This window comes from Ambystoma mexicanum, chromosome 9 (assembly GCF_040938575.1).
Source record: "Ambystoma mexicanum isolate Mex_15411 chromosome 9, UKY_AmexF1_1, whole genome shotgun sequence".
Classification (NCBI taxonomy): Eukaryota; Metazoa; Chordata; class Amphibia; order Caudata; family Ambystomatidae; genus Ambystoma; species Ambystoma mexicanum.
The window spans coordinates 921516643-921536660 of record NC_090931.1 but is presented as its reverse complement, the minus strand read 5'-3'; the positions used below and the strand labels follow the sequence as shown (position 1 = coordinate 921536660).

At 40.4% G+C, this 20018-nt stretch overlaps 1 protein-coding gene across 1 annotated transcript in view; it reads right to left on the bottom strand.

The window, feature by feature from the left end:
- TTN (titin) overlaps positions 1-20018 on the bottom strand; it is a 364996-nt gene that overhangs the window by 180425 nt on the left and 164553 nt on the right. Inside the window, exons 114-131 of the mRNA XM_069616101.1 lie at positions 19928-20011; positions 19330-19413; positions 19070-19153; positions 18739-18816; positions 16057-16140; positions 14708-14779; positions 14346-14429; positions 12475-12558; positions 10025-10108; positions 9347-9430; positions 9007-9096; positions 8527-8610; positions 3995-4078; positions 3705-3788; positions 3310-3414; positions 3030-3113; positions 2770-2853; positions 728-1426 (exon numbers count right to left, since the gene is read on the bottom strand). Coding sequence (XP_069472202.1) covers positions 728-1426; positions 2770-2853; positions 3030-3113; positions 3310-3414; positions 3705-3788; positions 3995-4078; positions 8527-8610; positions 9007-9096; positions 9347-9430; positions 10025-10108; positions 12475-12558; positions 14346-14429; positions 14708-14779; positions 16057-16140; positions 18739-18816; positions 19070-19153; positions 19330-19413; positions 19928-20011 — 2136 coding nt within the window. The remainder of the gene's footprint in view (positions 1-727; positions 1427-2769; positions 2854-3029; positions 3114-3309; positions 3415-3704; positions 3789-3994; positions 4079-8526; positions 8611-9006; positions 9097-9346; positions 9431-10024; positions 10109-12474; positions 12559-14345; positions 14430-14707; positions 14780-16056; positions 16141-18738; positions 18817-19069; positions 19154-19329; positions 19414-19927; positions 20012-20018) is intronic.

The following is a 20018-nucleotide window of genomic DNA, read 5'->3' as shown; positions in this document are numbered from 1 at the left end:
GTGGTGTCATAATTGATACTGCATCTGGTAGTGTAAACCAGTGCTCCAGACCACAAAATACCTTAAGGTTTATGTAAAAGGGGGTAGCTTCCAAACCCACCTCAGCTGTTCACTGTTTCGCATGGCATTGCTAATGCAATGCGGATGAAGACGGAATAAACAGAGCTTCATTTGCTCTCAGCCAAACCTCTCTGACAGATTGGGACAGGTATTAAAACTAACTCTTGTGCGGGAATACTGATGCTGCCCCATGCTGAAGCTAGTGAGCTGGGCAATGTCAGCTGGTCTTCATGTTGGTGGAAAACACGTCGGTGCTTACAGCGTGTGCAGCAATGTAAAGAGTGTGCCAAAACCCCAACCAATAGCATTAATAAGAGGGTGTGTTCCAAAGGTGCAAAGAGGATTAACTATCAGGAATAAGCATGTTCAAAAACATATCCATCCATATACAGTGTGGGTGCACGCGTCAGCCATGCATTCAGTCCCACAGGCCTGCATTTGTTGGTAAGTGATTAGACAGGAAATCCTGCGAAGGCAGGAAGAACATCATTGACTTAAGGGCATGTGGGCAGTTCTATTTTGTGACAGAGTAGAAAAGAAAGCGTAGCTATTATAATGGCCATTTATGTATTCCTTGATCGCTCTGAAAAGCACACTTTACTTTGCTATTTAGTGAGTGCGAACAAAGAAATGACAAGGACAACAAGCATGAAGGACAAACATGTACCTTTTTCTTCATAAATGTGTTCAATTTCAACGGAAACGTCCTCCTCATGAATTTCTTCATAAATATGTTCTTCCTTTTCTTCATAGATGTGCTCTTCTTCAATTTCAAACCTTTCTTCAGCAATCACCCTTTCCTCTACAATTTCCTCTGTTTCTTCAGCAATGTCTTCTTCTTCTTCTTCTTCTTCTTCTTCTTCTTCTTCTTCTTCTTCTTCTTCTTCTTCTTCTTCTACGATTTCAGGCACTTCTTCATAGACCTCTTCTTCTAAGATTTCTTGTTGCTCTTCATAGATTTCCTCTTCTTCTACGATTTCAGGTTGCTCTTCATAGACCTCTTCGTAGGTTACAGATTTTTCTTCATAAACCTCTTCCACAGGAATTTGCTCTTCTTCCTCTACCTCATAAAAGAGTTCTGCTTCTTCAATGTCTTCTTTTTCTTCATATAGTTTCTCCTCCTCTTCTGCTTCTTCTTCAAAGGATTGTTCTTTTTCCTCATAAAAGTGCTCTTCGTAAACCTCTTGTCTTTCTTTGTATACCTGTTCCTCGAAGACTGCTGTTTCTCCATAAACTTGCTCTTCGTAATATTGTTCCCTTCCATCGTAGACTTCTTCTTCCTGTACTTCTTTTTTTGTGTAAGCTTCTCTTTCTCTTTTTACAGCAGCTACCTTTACTTCTCCAACTTTTCTGGTCACAGTCGGAACTTTAAAAATATATATTTTTGTTAAAAACATGAGCCGACAAACACAAGTGTATGACAAACAGAAAGCAGATACAATCACATGCATAAAGCATCATTGAAGTCTAATGCAAAACTCTTTTTACCCTATTGTACCTCATTTAGTTTACACCAGGGACTCGACAGTACACATTCTTTTCACCAGATTTGAGGCATGTTAATTTCCGATTTAGAATTAATTGGGAAGTTATGAAATAACTCTAGGGTCATTTCAGAGATTTAATTATTCTGAAAATTGTGTGTCACAATTTATTATTACAGTATTTCAATGCTGATTCTTGTCTAATAGAATGCATTCATTAGTACATATTTGGTTTCCAAGGCCACCATTTGTTCATATATTTTGTCTTTGTAGCGTGAAACTTTGTGACTAATTAAAAATCTGTAGATGTTATAGGTATAGGTATGCATGGCTAAAAAAATCAGATCAACACTAGAGCTTTTAGTGACTGATTCACAAAGAGTTTTACAATGGCAGTTTGCGTTGTGAAGCAGGCCCTTAGTGTTGCTTCATTTTCAGAGCAGGAACATATTGATTCCTCTGTTGTGATTATGCCGATTATTTCAGATACAGATTTCATGTTCACTGCAATACTCAATTCAATAAGAGAGCATAAGTAAATCCCTCGTCTAAAACTTTGAACTAGATATATTATGTAAGCTTTCAGTGAGTAGAACAGCTATTAACTGCACTTATTTCAGGGTATCATTGTTGTACTTATGGCTAAAATACATGTAGTTAAAATATCCATATATTTTTATGGAAAGGTTTACTTAAACCTAGCAATAAAAAATGCATTCATTGAATGCAATTACTAATTCAGCCATTTAGAACTACAGCTACGTCTCATTAATTGAAGCCCTGTAACATCAGACAACTGACCAGGGAGGTTTCATGCATCTATAGTTTTATTGACCATGAAGTCACCTATTAATACTAGTTATTGTTCCTTCCCCTTTCAAATGATCATATTCTCAAACATATCAATAGCACCTCTCTCTTGATTGCAGCAAGTCTGAACTAGTCCGCAACAGCAGATATCATAACAATTATTGAACTTATTGTGTAGTTCATTGGGCTTCCATAAAGCAACAGGCAATCTTCTCTGATTTAGAGTTGTCCAATGATAAACATTTTACAAGGGCAACATCAATCACTTGACAATATGCTACAAGCAACATTCAGCATTGAAGAAAACAAAGGCAAACTTTACTTAGATTTAACACAACACACACAATCTGACAAATATAAGACCATGCTAGATTTCGGAGGGTTTTAGTTTTTCTCTTGAGAGTTGGGTATATACCTGTATCTGATGGGGGCATCGCCCGTTTAGGTAGAGAAACAGAGACTTTCTCTTCAATGACTGCTTTCTTAGGAACTCCAGGCACTTTAAAGATATTAATATTAAGAATTGTAAACAAAGACATGTAGGACGGCAGCTAACGCACACACTAGTAAGTAAGACAGACACACACAAATTCATACATCTCTTATATAGACAAGATTTAAGTGGCAGACATAGAAGACAGAACAACATTACATATTTAAGCTCACCCAATGTACCTTTTGTTGGTGGAGCTTCTACTTTTTTGGGTACCGCTATTTGTACCTTTGCTTCTGCAATCACTTTCTTTTGAGGTTCGGGTACTTTAAAGACAATGTAAAACAAAACTCAAAACCACTTCTAACACTAACACATTAACAAATATTTATTTTAGAGATACTGACAAATTGGCCACGCAATCACTGAAGATATTGTACAGAGCCAGGACACCATAAACACAACATTAATGCACACAAAGATGGTTCTCACACAGTTAGTAAATCCATTAAACAAGGATACCTTTCACTGGAGGAACTTCTACTTTTTTGGAAACATGAATTGAAATTTTTTCTTCTGTTGTAAAAATTGTTTCTTGAGGAAGAGGTTTCTTGCGGGGCTCTGGCACTTAAAAGATATTCATTATAAGAATTTTAAGATCTGGAGTCAGACCACAAAGGACTCACAAGGAACGTACAGTGAGACAGGCAGCGTGACAGTTTAATATAAGATAGACACACAGTGCTCTATATCACAGCACTAAAAGAGTTGCTACAACACATATGCCCGAAGTATAATTTCATTACATGGTTAGGGTGACTCTCACTCTTAGAGAATCACAAAGACAGTTTTTGCAAGACCAGAAAACACCACAGATTACACACAGAAGAGAACATGTAACAACCATAACAAAATACCTTCAACTGGTGGAGCTTCTACTTTTTTGGGAATAGCAACTGGCACCTTTTCTTCCACGGTTGGCTTCTTAACTACCACAGGCACTTTAAATATTAATATTTCTTTTAAGTATTTTTGAAACATCAGAACAAACAGAAATACAAAACCAGATCGAACAAAAATGGCACTCAAGCAAAGTACATATAACATGAATTGTAAAAAAAGAGATATGGCATCATTCATGCAAGAGTTAAAAATGTTGCAGAGTATATGATGTGTTACTGCTCCAAGGATTTATTTTATTATATACCTTTAGCTGGTGGGGCTTCCTTTTTCTTAGGCACAGGAACAGGCACCTTTTCTTCTGGCACTTCTTTCTTAGGAACTTCAGGCACTTAAAAATAGTAGGCGCATGACTGTGAGAATCTCCGCTAAGTGTTGGCCACATATTAATCCAGTAAAAAGTCAACAAAAGACAGAGGGCCTTATTTACAAAGATGTATTACAATGGTGCAATACCATTGGAAAAAGCTTTGTAAATCATGCCCAGTATGTCATTCACAATCAATGACTGGGTTTAAGCAAAAGAATTGATGAACACACAACACATATAAGCACACACGAACAACAATTATTACTTTTTTGGAACACTGCAACCAACTAACTGTTCCATTCAATATACGTTTTGCAGTAAAGCATCCCTTTTTTTAGGAATAGGTGTGGAGACTTTTTCTTCAGGGACAGTCTTCTTTGCCTCTTCAGCCACTTCAAAGATATCAAAGAATATTACATATGTATTGAGAACTGAAGCTACAGCATACTTGTATGATATTTATGACAGAAATACTGCAGGCTGACAAATAGTCCCTGGGCTGCAGAACTCTATCCTTCTTAGGTAAAAAAGACTACTGATCAACTTGACAATGCCATCAGTAGGGAGGTCTTTAACATCACAAAAGAGCTCTAATTGCCAGGTTCCTTAGCAATATCTTTAATCCACTCTAAGGATCTTTGTGATTATACAGCAGCTTTCTTTCAAGATAAAAGCCCTATCTAAATTCTAGTAATCCATCAAATGTGTTTCCTGTATCTCTGCTGACTTTACTCTTGAAATTAACTCACTAGGCAGCGAAGAATGATTTTCTCTCTTTTGTAGAATGCTCCAAACGATTAGATCCCCAACAAACCACATTTCACTCCAATTGTGGGTATCATATAGGTGCTGCTTGTCTTGGTGCTTTTCGAACATTTGACCACATTCAACGCTATCGACCACCACACTCTCTTGAGTAGAATCCGGGAATCACAGTTCAGATACTCGCCTCTTCTGTTTTTGGACATTCCTAACTGATAGGTTGCAGCCAGTTTCTAGCCCTTCATTTCTATCTCCGTTCCTGCCCTCCTATTGTGGAGTTCCACAAGGTTCCTCGTCATCTCCAAGTTTTCTTAATGCCTATATTCAGCCTTTATCTAGGCTCACCCGCTCATTCATTCTCATCTTTTATTTAGTGGGGTAGAGTGCCAGAGGTTAAGACTGCCACACCTCTAACATAACAGAGCATATGGAGGCGAGGAGCATAAATGTATTTTGGCACAGTGTGGAAAGTATGAGAGAATTAACAGCGAGTCGAGAATATACAATTAGGAAATCACCATGGCATGGATAGAGTGGAAAACAAGTCAGAGGGACACATATAAGTTTGAAAGGAGAAGTGATCATGTACCATCGATAATAAATGATGCATGGGGATGAAAGGGAAGCATGGGGAAAATGAAGCAAAGGGTAGGCAACATCCTTTTGAAGAGGTTGAACTGAAAAGAGGACCATTACTCGGGGCATGATAAAATATGAGTGAAAGGGTAATGGATGAAATATCGAATATATGAATATTTAAAATGTTAGACGTGTAAGGTGTTACAGCTAAATGTGATGTGGTACAAAATTATTTTGTAGAGGGTTAAGCAAATACCAATACGTTCGGCAGAGACCCTGGGGAAATGTTGGAAGCAGAAAGGAAGATCGTGAAAGGGAGAAAAAGGATAAGGCATACGGAAGAAGAGTATTTCAATTCTTAAGAAGATGGAAAAGGGAAACCATGGGAGTTATCCAAATGTAAATAGCAGGAAGGTAACCTGTCAGGTGAGAATGTAAGAATGGGGAAAGGTGGAATAGAGGCTGGATCTGGTAGTCGAAAAGAAGTGTGGGAGCCCCTCTACCGAGAACAAACATGGGTCAAATACCATGTTCTTTGGATATTCTTCCACTCAGGAGAGTCTACAACCACGTTTTAGCTCACTCCACCCTTCGCAGAGGAGCAATATCCTTTTGCATATCAGTTGTTGTCCCACCCACATGGGCAGTCCAGCACCGAAATGCTGGGCAATCCTCCTCTGAACAAGAGTACCACCAGCAACCCCAGACACGTGGTTCGGCCTATATATGGTAGTCATTGGGTTGGAATTGGGGTGTCAGAGGATACCACATGAGGATATGCTCAAAGGGAGCGTGGTAGAGCAGATACAGGAGGAAAATCTACCACACTTTCCAGCCTTAAGGCACACCACAGAGGATAAGCAGAAAAGGAGATACAGAATTCGTTTTGAAGCCAGTTAGAAATGTTAGAGTCAAATGAAGGTAGCTATTGATAAACAATCCCAGCTATCCCCAAAGAAAGAGCGTGTTTCATGTAGAATTTGGTCGGCAAATGTATCAAAAGTGGGGCATAACTGAAGGAGGATGAGAATGGAAGAATATTTACAATAAAGTACAGAGAGCAAATGATCAATGATGGACAATAGAGCAGTTTCTGTGGAACCAGAAGAGAGAAAATTAGAGTGGAGATCAAAGCATTTGACTCCAGATAAGGGAGGAACACTACGTATTCTGTGGTAAATTGAGGGTGAGAAGGGTAAAGGATGAAAAATAGCAGAAATGATGCCTAACACAAGGGTTTCCGGACAGGATATTTAAAGCACTGGAGAAATGTGCTGTATCCCAGAGAAATACTAAGGAAAGTAATTACACAGGGAAGGTGATAGCTGCCAGAAGTATTTTACACTGCAGAAAAAGGGATAACAGGTCAGCATGTTGGATTCATAGTTCGGTTTATATAGAGTAAGGAAAGTGAGGTAAGTAAAAATAGAGGGATCATTTGGGGACTGTGAAGGGAGGGTGGGGAAAGGCCAAAGACGATGTCAAAATATTAGCATAACATTATGAATTTTGCTCTTAAATAATGAGTGTCAGCGGCTGCCAGAGTAGATATCAATGAGTTTGAAAGTGGAGAAGAAATAGTGGAATGAGATGGAACGGAGAAGATGAGGAATTTATAGTGTAGATCTTTAGAAAACATAGCAGAAAATCAATGAGAATAAACATGCAAACGAGAAGTCATGTAGGAAGAGGAAGTTATTTTCCACTATCATTCTACCAATGTACAAAAGGAGCAGAGAGAACAGAAAGCAACAGTCAGCCAGGGCAGTCAGTTTCGCTGAAGATGTTGAGCGGATGAAAGAGGTTGAGAGTAGAAGTAATAACCTGAGTGCAGAAATGGAAATCACCAGGAGCAAGCCATTGTGAAGGCAGAGAATGATGGACGGAGATGTAGGAAGTGTGTGAAAGGAGTGGAGACTGCAGTGAAGAAAGGAATAAGGTGAAGGCAGAATGATATGTGAGGAGGAAAGTGGTATGGTAAAGATACATGATAAGGAAACTATTATAAGAGACCCATAGTGAGCTAGATGAAAACCCAGAACTTGCATGATGCGAAACATAATAGTTGTTCATGTTGAGAGAAGATCGTGTGAAGTGTAGATCCTGGGACATGGGTGGAGTGGGGGGAGATTTAGAAAGGACATGTGAGTAAAGAATAGACCTATAAAGAAGAGAGAGCATTTACAGAGTAAATGTGAAGATTAGACCTTCCAAAGAGAAAGACAGTCAGGGGTGAGGAAAAGAGAATAGAGGGATATAGACGAGGATTCAAACAATGCAAGGGTGCTTATGGATAATATGAAAAGAATAGTGAAAATGGGGTAGCAATAGATATGAAGTGAAGTTGAGGGGCGTGCAGGCGGGAAGAGAGACAAGATCTAGCATGGATTGAACAGAATACTGGACCCAAAAGAACGAGAGGATGGGACTAGGAAGACAGAATGGTGGGAGTGGCATGCTAAAGATGGACAGCCACATGGAGACAGAAGAATCAGAGATTTGATTCAAGGGCAGAAGTAGCTTGAGTTCCTCTCTTAATCTGAAAACGCATCTGAATAACTTTGGAAAAAGGAAATCACACTTTCCAGTGTCATTGAACGACAAGGCAGTGCAAATGCGCTCTACACTGCTCTAAAGTTGAAAAAGGCATCACTGGGTTTAGCTCCTACTGCTTAGCATAACCGGTTAGCATATGTTCTTCCTGATAATAGCTGCCACGACTCTTAAGGAATTGCTAGGATCCATGACCTCCTTTATTTTAAGTTCAGTGGATTGGCCGTGTCTGAGGGTAGTTTTGCACAGCAAATCCAGTCACCTGCAGATGGTTCCAAGCTAATTAGAAGGGATGCTGTCTGTTATGTCTACAGTTATTTTCTGGCAACTAGTCAACGCAATGCCCATGGAGACAGAGTCACTTTTCCATGGTCGCACAGCTTTGATCAACTAGAAATGCTGCTGTTCAGTCCAGATTGCTTGAGGGTAAATACAGTAACCTAACCACAAGACCAAATTTCCTTTTACTGAACAGTGGACACAAAGACACAGGTAGGTACATGCACACACAAACATGTACACATTGCATACAAGAAAGGACAAAAGAGGTTTTTCAGTTGATAATCAAGAAATACCTTTTGGAGGAGGAACTTCTGCCTTTTTAGGCACAGCGACAGGTACTTTTTCTTCAGGGATGGGCCTGCGAGGCGCCTCAGGAACTTCAAAGATAGGATTTTATCTTAGAGATTGTTCTACTAGTTACAGGCATCATCACTGCATATTACTGACGTTGCGCCATAGACGTACACCACAGACACTGAACGAGCACTCAGCGTGTAGCAACAGAACACGCATCCTCCGCCGGGTCATAAAAAGAGCAAGTAGCGTAGGCGCAAAGAACAAACAGGTATGTACGCACACAGACGTCTAGTTTGAAGATGCGTTTCTTGAGAGTTTAAGCACATTACAGTGCAACAAAACATGATAGAAGAATAAGAACAGAAAACGGAAAACAAACACACAATACTGCTTTGATAAGCGCAGCCAGCTACATGAAAAAAGATGATCGCCACAAGAGAGAGAAGATAAGCTTGTTTTCTGAAGAGTTGTTATACCTCTGGCCGCGGGGGCTGCTTCTTCTTCCTTCCTGGGGACAGCTGTGGGTATTTTTGCTTCTGGAATTATTTTCTTCGTAACCTCAGGCACTTTAAAAATAGGAATGATAAGACTATTGGAATGCCGTCTGGGAATGCTGTGGACTGAAATAATACATACTACACTACAAACATTACAGTAGTGCAATGTAAAGAACCTGCTCCCATGGTAAAAGGTTCAAGCTTGCGAAAAGCCAGCTTCAAGTATATATTGATGCTGCAAGCCATGCGCAAAGACAAGACGATGCAGCACCAGTGGTTAGTGTAAAGTATGGATGTTGCGTTACTTCTTTTTATGTACCTTTTACTGGTGGGGCCTCCTCCTTTTTAGGGATGAAACTGGGCACCCTCTCTTCTGGCACAGGTTTCTTAGGGACCTCGGGCACTTCAAAAATATTATGGAATTTTAGTGATAGTTAAACAGCTGCCAGAAACCACACACATGAAAAGACATTAAACATATAACGACATCAAGAGATAAGGTTCGCTGCACAACAACTAGACCATTTAGAGAAACTGTTTCTTGGCTTTTGCATATAGAGAGTTGATGGATCTGTCGGTGGCGGAGACATCTCCTTCTTAGGAACAGCCTTTTCCCCGGGGACACCCTTTTTAGGGACTTCTGCCACTTTAAAAGTATATGAAGATTTTTTGTTGTAATATCGAGAACTATATCCTGTAAGTCATTTTCTAGATGTATAAGCAGCAAGCAGGTATCTTAAGGATGGTGCTACTACAGCCAGAAAGCATCACGATATCACAACCTTGATACAACAAGAACAATGAACCAAGTAGAAACCTAAAAAGAGGTTTGAACTACAGATCATAGCCACATGCAATGTTGGGATGCATATTGGTATAGGTGTACCATACGGTAAATAGCAAAGCAAGTTAAACTATGCAGCATGTGCATGAAGAGGGTTTAGGGGGGATGGGAAAGCAAGACTCAGACATTCGGCACATGGAAGAGCGGGTGTACCTTTTGCGAACGGCGCGTCCTCCTTTTTAGGAATAGCAACTGGGACTTTTTCTTCTGGGACAACTCGCTTGTGCACCTCAGGAACTTCAAAGATATTAATATGAAGAGTGTTACATTACATGTAAACACACACATGACAATGCATAGATGAGAGAGGAGTCTAACGCCCAAAACGCTACACTGGGCAGGAATAACAGATATGAACTGGCAGACAAAAAACGAAAGGGTAACTCTGCTTCTCCCTGTCTGCCTCCTCCTTGCGAGGGGTAACTTGTAAACCGATTGGGATGTCACATTTAGTTGTGCTTAGGAAATCACACATTTTCACAGATTGTTGAGCACTGGGTTTTTTTACAGCAGTAGGATCTGCTTGGGGGAAGAGGACTAACAGGATTGGTAAAAAAAGAACAAAGCAGAAAGGATACAGGGTGGTGGGGTAGAGATAACATAAAATGCGACATGATAGAATGAACACAGATTTCTTTTTTTTTAAAACGAAAGAAAAGCGGCACAAAGAAAATTGCCTGCAGAAAAAAAAGCCAGGGGAGAGAAAAGAAGACGGAAAAGATAACAGGCATAAAAGTAGCATATGTTGCAAGAAACGAGAAACTATGCAGGGGACAAGAGGAGGCTGAGAAAATTAATGGAGAAGCAAAATGGCACAAGCAGACAGGAGGGGAGATCGAGAGAGCAGTGTGCAGTGATGAAAGGAACAACCAAATGGAAACCATGGCTTATTCTACAAAGTGAGGTAGGAAGGGGTAGAACAAAACAGTAACGTGTGAATGAAAATTGAAGAAAAAAGGTAGCAGCAATAAAATACACCGGGGGTTGGCTGATACCTATGAATTATAAATAATAAAATACCCCCAATTGTATGCAAAAGGGATATTCAGTGATCAAAGTGAGCGGGAAGGGCCAGGAGCGGTGTTCCACCACTTTTATATTTTTGTCTGTTTACCATTCCTCTACTTTTTACGACCCTATTCACCCTTCTATACAGATGATTTGTCAATTCATGTCCCTGTGCAAGTGTAAAGTTGTGATAGGGGCCCTAGTTACTAGTCACTTAGACTATTGCAATGCCCCAGCTGCAACACCTTGTCAAATGTGCCACTATGCTTCCACCTACCCTCTTCCCTACCGAAGGCACGGTTCCATTACTTTTTTTGGTACACTTCTACCACTGGGATATTGAAATTCAACTCATTAAGACATTCAACCCCTGTCCCTGTGCTTCCATATGGTCACATTTCTCTTTACTGACTTGCAATATCCTTACAATATGTAGTTGAGGTGATTTATCCCATGTATAATACCATCCATATACCATATCATTTTTAAAAAAAGGACCAAAGGTTTGTAAATTCCACAGAACCTCGAACAATGATCATTGATCTATAAATAATTTTGGTGATTGTGTTTATTGTATTAGATTTACAAAAAAGGCTTCCTATTGATTGAAAAACATAATTTCCTCAAGTGATGCCATGCTCATCAATTACGCGTTTATAAATAACTAACTCTTAACCAATAGGTGATCTTCCGTCTCTAGCAAGTATGGGATCTGGTAAAGGTCCATATACATTTTTTTACTTGCTGAATGTACACTATTAAACTATCGCTATGTGCATTAGAACGCATCTTGAGCTCATCCCATTAACTGTGGTAACATCCACCCGCAGCATATTTTGGCTTTCTGACTAAGACCCTGCGTCAACCATCTTTGTTCTTGATCCCCATTCCCTCCCCTTCCTGCCCTCTTTGCTGGAATCAGAATGTGAACCCATTTACCAGTTTCTTGTACTGGACAGAATTTTATCAACTTAGATTTGCCTCCACATTTCACTTGTGGAGGTGGTGCCCTAGCATCACAGGGGCTTAAGCATGAAAGGCAGTCAGTATCATGAAGTGTCAATGAGATGGTGGTAGGAATAGGTTTACCCACAGCGAGTCTTCTTCTATTTTTTACTAACTAGGTATTTTCACCTGTTTTCTCTTTATGCCGGACTCTTTATCACAAAAGTATATCTATTTTTACAATGGAGGGACAAACAGGCAACATTGTTCGAAACAAAAAAGACAAAAAGAATGACACTCCTAGCACTTACATTGGCAATACATGATAAAGAAAGAACAACAACATCACAAACTCTAAAACCTTAAAAACGAACTTTGCACATTATAAGCACAAATGTTGGAACCAATGATTAACTAACATGCGTTGTAACCAAGTACTGGGGTTCACATGCCGTCAACTGGCTGGAGAATATCAAGAGCTTAAACAATGTGCAGCAATGTTGATGCTTTTCAGAGCCGTGTGTAAGAGTTTGCAAAGAGTGCATGCAATATGACAACAGCAGGTAATATACACGTACCCACCACATCCAAACACCAAACAAATAATAGACACATGTTTTTAAAACGTGTTAATTAAAGAGTTGCTATACCTTTAGCTGTTGGAGCTTCTGCTTTTTTAGGTAATGTCACAGGTACTTTTTCTTCAGGGGTAGGTTTCTTTGTCACCTCAGGTACTTTAAATGTAACATTTTTGAAAATGCTTAGTTTCAATATTCTGTTAACTCTCTATGCATCTACATGCTAGCACTTATTAACCCCCATCCCCACCCCCATAAAAAAAGCCAACCAAAAACAAGCACCCAAGAATAAATCTTACACAGGACTAACACAACACATATTGTAAAAGCTGATTCAGGTTCTGCGGTATTCAAAAGCATCCAAACATGACTAATTATGGAGACTGAGAAAAAAGATCTGGAGCAATCTGCTTCTGTTGAAGGAAATGATCAGGCTCATCAGAGGAAAGGATAAACTCAGCCATTTTACACTGGTGCAACTCCCATGTGCAAGGTAATCCCAGTGGATCAGGGCTAGCCAACTTGTCATTCCCCAGATATTTTGGCCCACACCTCCCATCAGTCGCCACTAGTCACAGCCAGCAGGGTCACTGGTGCACCAGGGCCTTTACTACCTTCCATGATAGATGATTGACCAAGTGGCTTAAAGATGCAGCATGCGTAACATGGAATTTGCAGTTTGCCCCTTGTCAAGTGTGAGACGTTTACCCAGTCCTGTTCTTTTCCTTTGCATTCCTATACTTGCAGCTTTGCTTTTCTCATCCTGAATACAGAGCTACTGGAACCATAAGGCAAAGAAAACAAAGACTGGGTGACCTTCTCTCACCTTTCTAGGGACAACATGACACACCCGCCTAGGACTGCCAACTAGCGGTGAGACTGTGCAACGTAACGCTTTTCACTCCAGCCAATTTCTTTGACAATCTGAATCTTTCAGGAGCACAGCTTCAATTGTATTGCTATAGAATCAGAAAGATGCAAGCTAGCAACACAGGAGGAGCTACAGAATTGACGAAAATCTCAAAGTACTATGGCCATTTTAACATAGTCAAACAATGTTTGCACAGATAAAAAAACATCCATGACTTACTTAGGGGAAAGGCCAAGATCATCATTTGATCAATATAGCTTTAATAAAGCAAATAGCAACCAGTGAACGAAAGAATGACTGAAGCTTAATCGAGTTCATTGGTCCGCAGAAAAAGCAAAGAAAAAATGCAGTATTTGTTAGGAGTGTGCTGGACAGAACTTGGAAGAGGGTACATGAGATGCCATTTGGATAGTGCACAAGAGAGTGGGGAATTTGAAATAAAGTAAATAAGTGTTACTGATTTATTTGGTGGATAAGCGTACATATAATGATACCTGAACTGATTTTGTTAATATCTTGACTAGCATTTGGCCTGTAGACCATTTGCATACAACAATGAATAATGTAACAACGAGATCAGCAGAAACAGTGGATGGCATCAGAATCTTCTCAGACGTTTCCTTATGAGAAGCAGCTGTAAGAGGTATGCCATCAACTGCAAAGACCAAGGCAACGCAACACACACACACACACACACACACACACACACACACACACACACACACACACCCCCCCCCCCCCCCCTTGGACAAACAATAAAGGCTTCGATTATATGGTATCAGATAAAGTGATCAAAACATAAATGGCTATTCTTTTAGCTGTCATGCTTTTTTCATATTGCTTTTCTTGTGCTAGCACATGGAGACACACTTAAATAGATAGTGCTTCTACCAAAGAACTCACCAAAATTAGTGAACGACTGAGAAGGTGTATGTCCATAAAGATGTTACAATCAAACAAATCATTAGTAATACACAAAACCCACACACACACATACAGAACACAAAACAAACAAACATATGGTCGTTGATTGTCAGGATTTCTACAATTTATGTCCAAAGAGTAGTAGTACCTCTAGCGGGTGGCACTTCAACCGTCTGAGGAGCAGCAACAGGTGCTTTCTCTTCTGGAACAGCTCTCTTCGGTACCCCGGGTACTTTAAAGATAGTATGTAATTTTAGTAATTGCTACAATATTTCTACCGCAGTCCAGAATTAAGTGCTGACAACAAAAGTGAAGACTTGGCAAATATGATTGCAGAAGATTCATGAAGAACAAACAACATCAATGGTACTGTATAGACATAAACAGGAGGAGCCAAACTTAGCGATTTGAGAGAAAACACACATGAAAAACAAAACACAAGTACTACTACCAGGTCCAGACAAGGGTGGCCAGATATAAGCATTTTGTGCAGGCAAAGACTGAATGTACCTTTTGCTGCAGGGACCTCTTCCTTTTTGGAAACAAGTGGTCTTTTCTCTTCGGGTGTGATTCTCTCAGGCACTAAAGAGATTTATTTCAAGAATACTATATTGTAATACTTGGAATGCTTCATATTGATTAAGGTGTGTCTTAAAAATAGAAAAATACATTTTGAGACAATTTTTAAAAAGACACTTTAGTTAACACCTATGTGTACATATTTAACGATCTTTGTTGACTTTGTTGACATTGAGGTCACCTCAAGGGGATTACAGTGTGTTATTGGGACTTCAGCCACCACTATCCTTAAATCCCCATGTATGGGCTGCATTTACAACCAGAAAGTGATTTCTCAGTAAAAACAGACCCGCAAGCCCTCCCGTTCAATTTCCACAGTACTGTAAGGATGAGCGAATTATAAAAGCTGAGTAACTCAACATAACTTCCTGGCACCCTTCTATGATGTCACCAGTTGAACCATCTGCTCCCAGGACTTTTCACTTCATGTCAATTTAAGTGAATGGGACTGGGATTACCTTTGCACTTTTAAAGGCATATATCTGTAAACCATAAGTAAACATGTTTCCATACTTCTAACCAGTACAGGAATAAAGACTACAACAATACTTATGGATTTTTTAAATTAAATATTATTTTTGTATCCACCTGAATTTCAAGAAACCCGCTGTACACCATTTAACTCCTACTCACTTGCATGAACCCCTACAAACAATTAGAGAGTTTCCTTGCCTTGACTCTTGCTAGATCCCACGTTTACCACTTTGTGCCAGTGCTTATTGTAGGGGGGAGTCATCACTTTCAGGCCAGAGCCAACAATAACACTCCTTTCAGGAATTTGAAATCTACATTTTTAGCCAGGCCGCACTTTGGAGGTGGATACATCAATATCTTCTCATAGTCAATTATTTCCCTGCATACCATTTCAAGATATGCTTTTGTGTCTGTACAGGAAATGACAGCCGCGGCCCATTTTCAGGCAGGTGAAAGCCTGGAGAGAGAGGGAAATGGTATGCCACCGGTAGGAATTAAGAACGGGCCAGAGTGTGCTGTCGGTTCTATGTTTACCAGAAGATGTACTTTTAGTTGTAATGCAGTCAGAACAGGCATTGGGAAATGGATTTATCGAGCTAGCTAAAGTCAGGATATCTTCTGCGTGCATGGATAAAAAACGTTCTGTGAGTGGCGGGGATGTCTTTTTAAGCAAATTCTCAATCTATATACAGACCGACACAAATATATTTGTAAATCTGAATGAAAGTACATCGGAGTTGGCAGGTTTTGGAAAGACAGCACCTTCATACATTGACAGCAGGATGGATGTTTAGAACATGGTGTACCTTTGGTCGGGAGGGCTTCTTCCTTCCTTGGGGCCGCAGCAGGCGCCTTCTCTTCCATCATAGGTTTCTTGGGCACTTCAGGCACTTTAAAAATATCAAGTGAAAGTACTCTAAGTTCTTGTGCCCAGCATTGTTAGCTAAGCGTAGCAAAGCTAGCCTTTCCTGTAAGCAACATGCCTATATTGCTTTAAGAGTGCCACCAAGAAGCACAGCACAGACGCTGCTACATGTACAACACACCAAAAACTCCAATACAAAAGGCACACAGACAACAAAGGGACTGGTGGGATGGGGACGGGCATCAAATCAGCAAAAGCGTAGCAAGTATGTCTTGCTTGAAGCCAAAAGAAACTGCATTCATTTAAGGAACAATGACACCAATAAACCAACATTTGAGAAGATGGTACAAAACACGTACTGCGTGACTTGTGTATACATACACACATAGACAATTATTCTGAGCTCACTTCGATTATTCAGTCATAAAACAACTTTGCTGACAAGAACTATGTTGATTTTTGAAGTGGTTTGCTTTTTCATATCACGTGCCCTTTACACAGGAGAGATGTATTGCTTTCCAGGGTGTTGGTTGAGGTTGGAGATAGGACGACGTTGCTGCCGACTTCTTGCCATAGTTTTGGGCAGAGTGGAAAATGCGGGCGTCACCGTACCTCCCCTATGATCACATTGCCCCCCCCCCCCCCTTGAACCTAAGGGGAAGAGTGGTAGGTGCAGAGTGTGGAAAGACGTAGATGCATGCAGCGTACATGTTTTCTCTTGCCTGTCTACTGCCATCCATTGAGAGCAGGGGACCTCGACATCTAGCGGCCCTGCTTGATTCCTTTGTTTCAAACTGACCACTTTGGCGCTTTTTCTGATTCACTCTTCTAATTAAAGCTATTCTCGTCACACGTTAGGCTGTACCTGCATACGTTATCACCTTGCAAGTCCATTAAAGCCTTATGGGGGCACTACAGACCTTTGATGCTCCATCTGTTGTTTATATGGTAGCCATCTGTCCTACTGAGCCATTGGTTGAACACTAGCCACGTGGGGCTAGGGAAGGCATCGCCACTGGCTGGCGGTGTAACAATGGGGACAGGTAATGCTCACTTCAGCAGCATGAGCTGTGTTTGGGTGTCAGCCTTCGGCAACTCAGATTTCAATCTGCTTGTAAAAAATGTGTAACACTTTTATTCGGTATGGAAGTCTTGCCAATTCAGACCCACAGAGCTGATCCCGGACACTCATCCCACTACTCACGGAAGTGCTGAGTCCTGTACGCATTGTTTTATAATTCTGTATGACTGGGAGGAATAGTGGCATGTCCTTTGTTTCCCCTGCCATTTTCAGCACGCCTTCTTGGTGAGGAACGTGGCTTCCAGTTCATAGTTGGCCAGTGTTCGTTTTTACCAGGAGCAACACAGGTTCGATCCCCGGGTCCGCGCTTAGAAACCTCTGGGTATTAAGCGCGTTATAAATAACCAATCAATCAATAAATCATTTTTAGTGAGGCAGAACATGGTCACAGAGTCCTGGGCAGAAATCAAAAGGTTCTCCATTGCACGTGCCCAACTTTGGTTTATTTCTACCCTGTGGCGTATTTGTATGTAGAGTTTCATTGTTATTCTACTTGGAGCCACTGCATTTTAGTGTTCTGGAATCTTCTGGTATATCTTCCATGGATACCCTGAGCACTTAAGTTTGTCATACAGCGTTAGATGGCATCTATTCGGCCACCAGAGGCAGTGTTGTTCTTTAATGAATCTCTCCAGGAATTCTTCAAGGAGGAGCATGCAAACATGAATTTGCAATATGCATGTGGCAGCCCTCATTCAGGGAATTTGAAAAGAGCAATGACACTGCTTCATAGGTAACGTTTACTGGGCAAATCTGACTTGCCACTGGTGTATCCCTGGGTAGGGCTATGCTACTCACAAAAGAAGTTATAACAAGTAACTCTGACATACAACCACTTAGAGTGACCTCTCTATAATGTATCCCTTTCGAGTGCAACACAGGCCTTTTAGAATTATTTGACCTCTGTACCTGTTAAAGGCAAGATACAAGTGTCTGACGGGATACCTAGCTATGAAAATGATGCACACTCTTCATTTATGGGAGGCCAAGTGTGGTGATTTCCTTTAAATGATGCCTACTTGGCAGCCAAATGGGAAACGCCATCAGTATACCAAAGAAGAGGCACAACATTCTGTACACTACAAAATCACAAGAGCACACACAAACGATACACCTTATAAAAAAGGTTTCGCAAACTGACCCAGGTCTTGAAAGCAACAAAGACAACAGGAAACATATCAAGATAGCAAACACACCAAGAAAAAAGTAAGACAAAGCTAGCTTTCTTAGTCACTTCTGACGCTTCAAATATTTGAATCTATTATACAACGTTGCTGCTTAGACATGTTAAAGCATGCAAAGCCAATTTGGGAAAAAGGACGCATACAACCGTACGTATATTCAGGTGGACAAAAGTCTAACATTTTATTCTGTCTGGTGTACATCATAAAGAAGTACGTTTCAACATAACGCACATAGGTAGACATGGAAAACAGACAACATATTTAAAAACTAGCAAGCCGAAGCGCTTCTTCACAAGAGAGTGTCGTATATTAAGAGCAAAGGCAGAAGCTGGGTAAATCGCAGCATTTGCAAGTGTACCTTTAGCAGCGGGGGCCTCCTCCCTTTTGGAAACAGGGACCTTTTCATCTGGGAGAGCTTTTTTAGGAACTCCAGGCACTTAAAAGATATCACGATCAAAGGTAAACATTAAAATGTATCACCCATCAATGATCACCAATTTCAAGGCATTTTATAAATAATGGTATATAAAGGGTGATAGAGCTTATATGAGACTTTGAAAAGCAACGAAGAACACACAGATTACAAATCAACAGGCAGAAGACATACTTCAAACATCAGAAGCAGCAAGGACAAACACAAGATATCAGAACAAGCTTAGCGGGGCCACTTTATGACAAGAGCTGGGTACCTTTTGAGGGTGGACCCACGTCCTTTTTGGAAACGGCAGCAGGCACCTTTTCTTCTGGGACAGGTCTCGTTGGCACTCCTGGCACTTTAAAGATAGTGTGCACTTTAGGATACGGAACATTATGTAAACACACTTAAAAGTAAGCAACGCAAGGAGAAACCAGGCATGCAAGTGACATAATAAACAAAACGGAAATCGTGTATGTTTAAAAGCAGCACAAGTCAAAGGGATTTTCCAACATAAAGGGACTATTGGAATACCTTTAGCTGGAGGAGCCTCATCTCTTTTACGGATGCCAACAGAAACGGTCTCTTCCGTGATCGCTCTCATGGCCACACCAGTTACTTTAAAAGACATTGAAGGTGTATTTAGAAAGATATTCTTTGTCAAATGTGTTCTCAAATGCCAATACAATACACAGACAACAACATGTATAAAGAGTATTACCCTTTAGAATGAGCCCATGCATACACTATCCTTCACATACAACATCATCATCTTTATAGTTACATTTCATAATGTACAGGTATGGAATAGGTATCATAGATTTATTAAGATATTGCAAACGATGGTATTGTCAGACCTCATAACCCAGTGAGACTATTGATGCTGTACATGAGTAAGCTTAGAGTCTACTTAGGTCAATGTCTCTGCAACGATTGAACCCACATGTTCAATTCCTGAAATCCACCACACATATACTTATCCCCTCGAGATAAATACAAAGTGCATACTAATTGCAATTAGATAGTCATTATAGTTTTTGTAAATCTCAAAGAAATAAGGTTGGGTTCAATAAAAGGTTTTAAAGGAGATTTTATTTCTGTGACAGTGTCAAGGGTTTCCCTTATGTCATACCTTTGGCTGATGGTAATTCTTCTGCCGTGGGAACACCAACCTGGGCCCATGTTTCTGGTGCAACTTCCCTGGCTGACTCAGGAACTTTAGG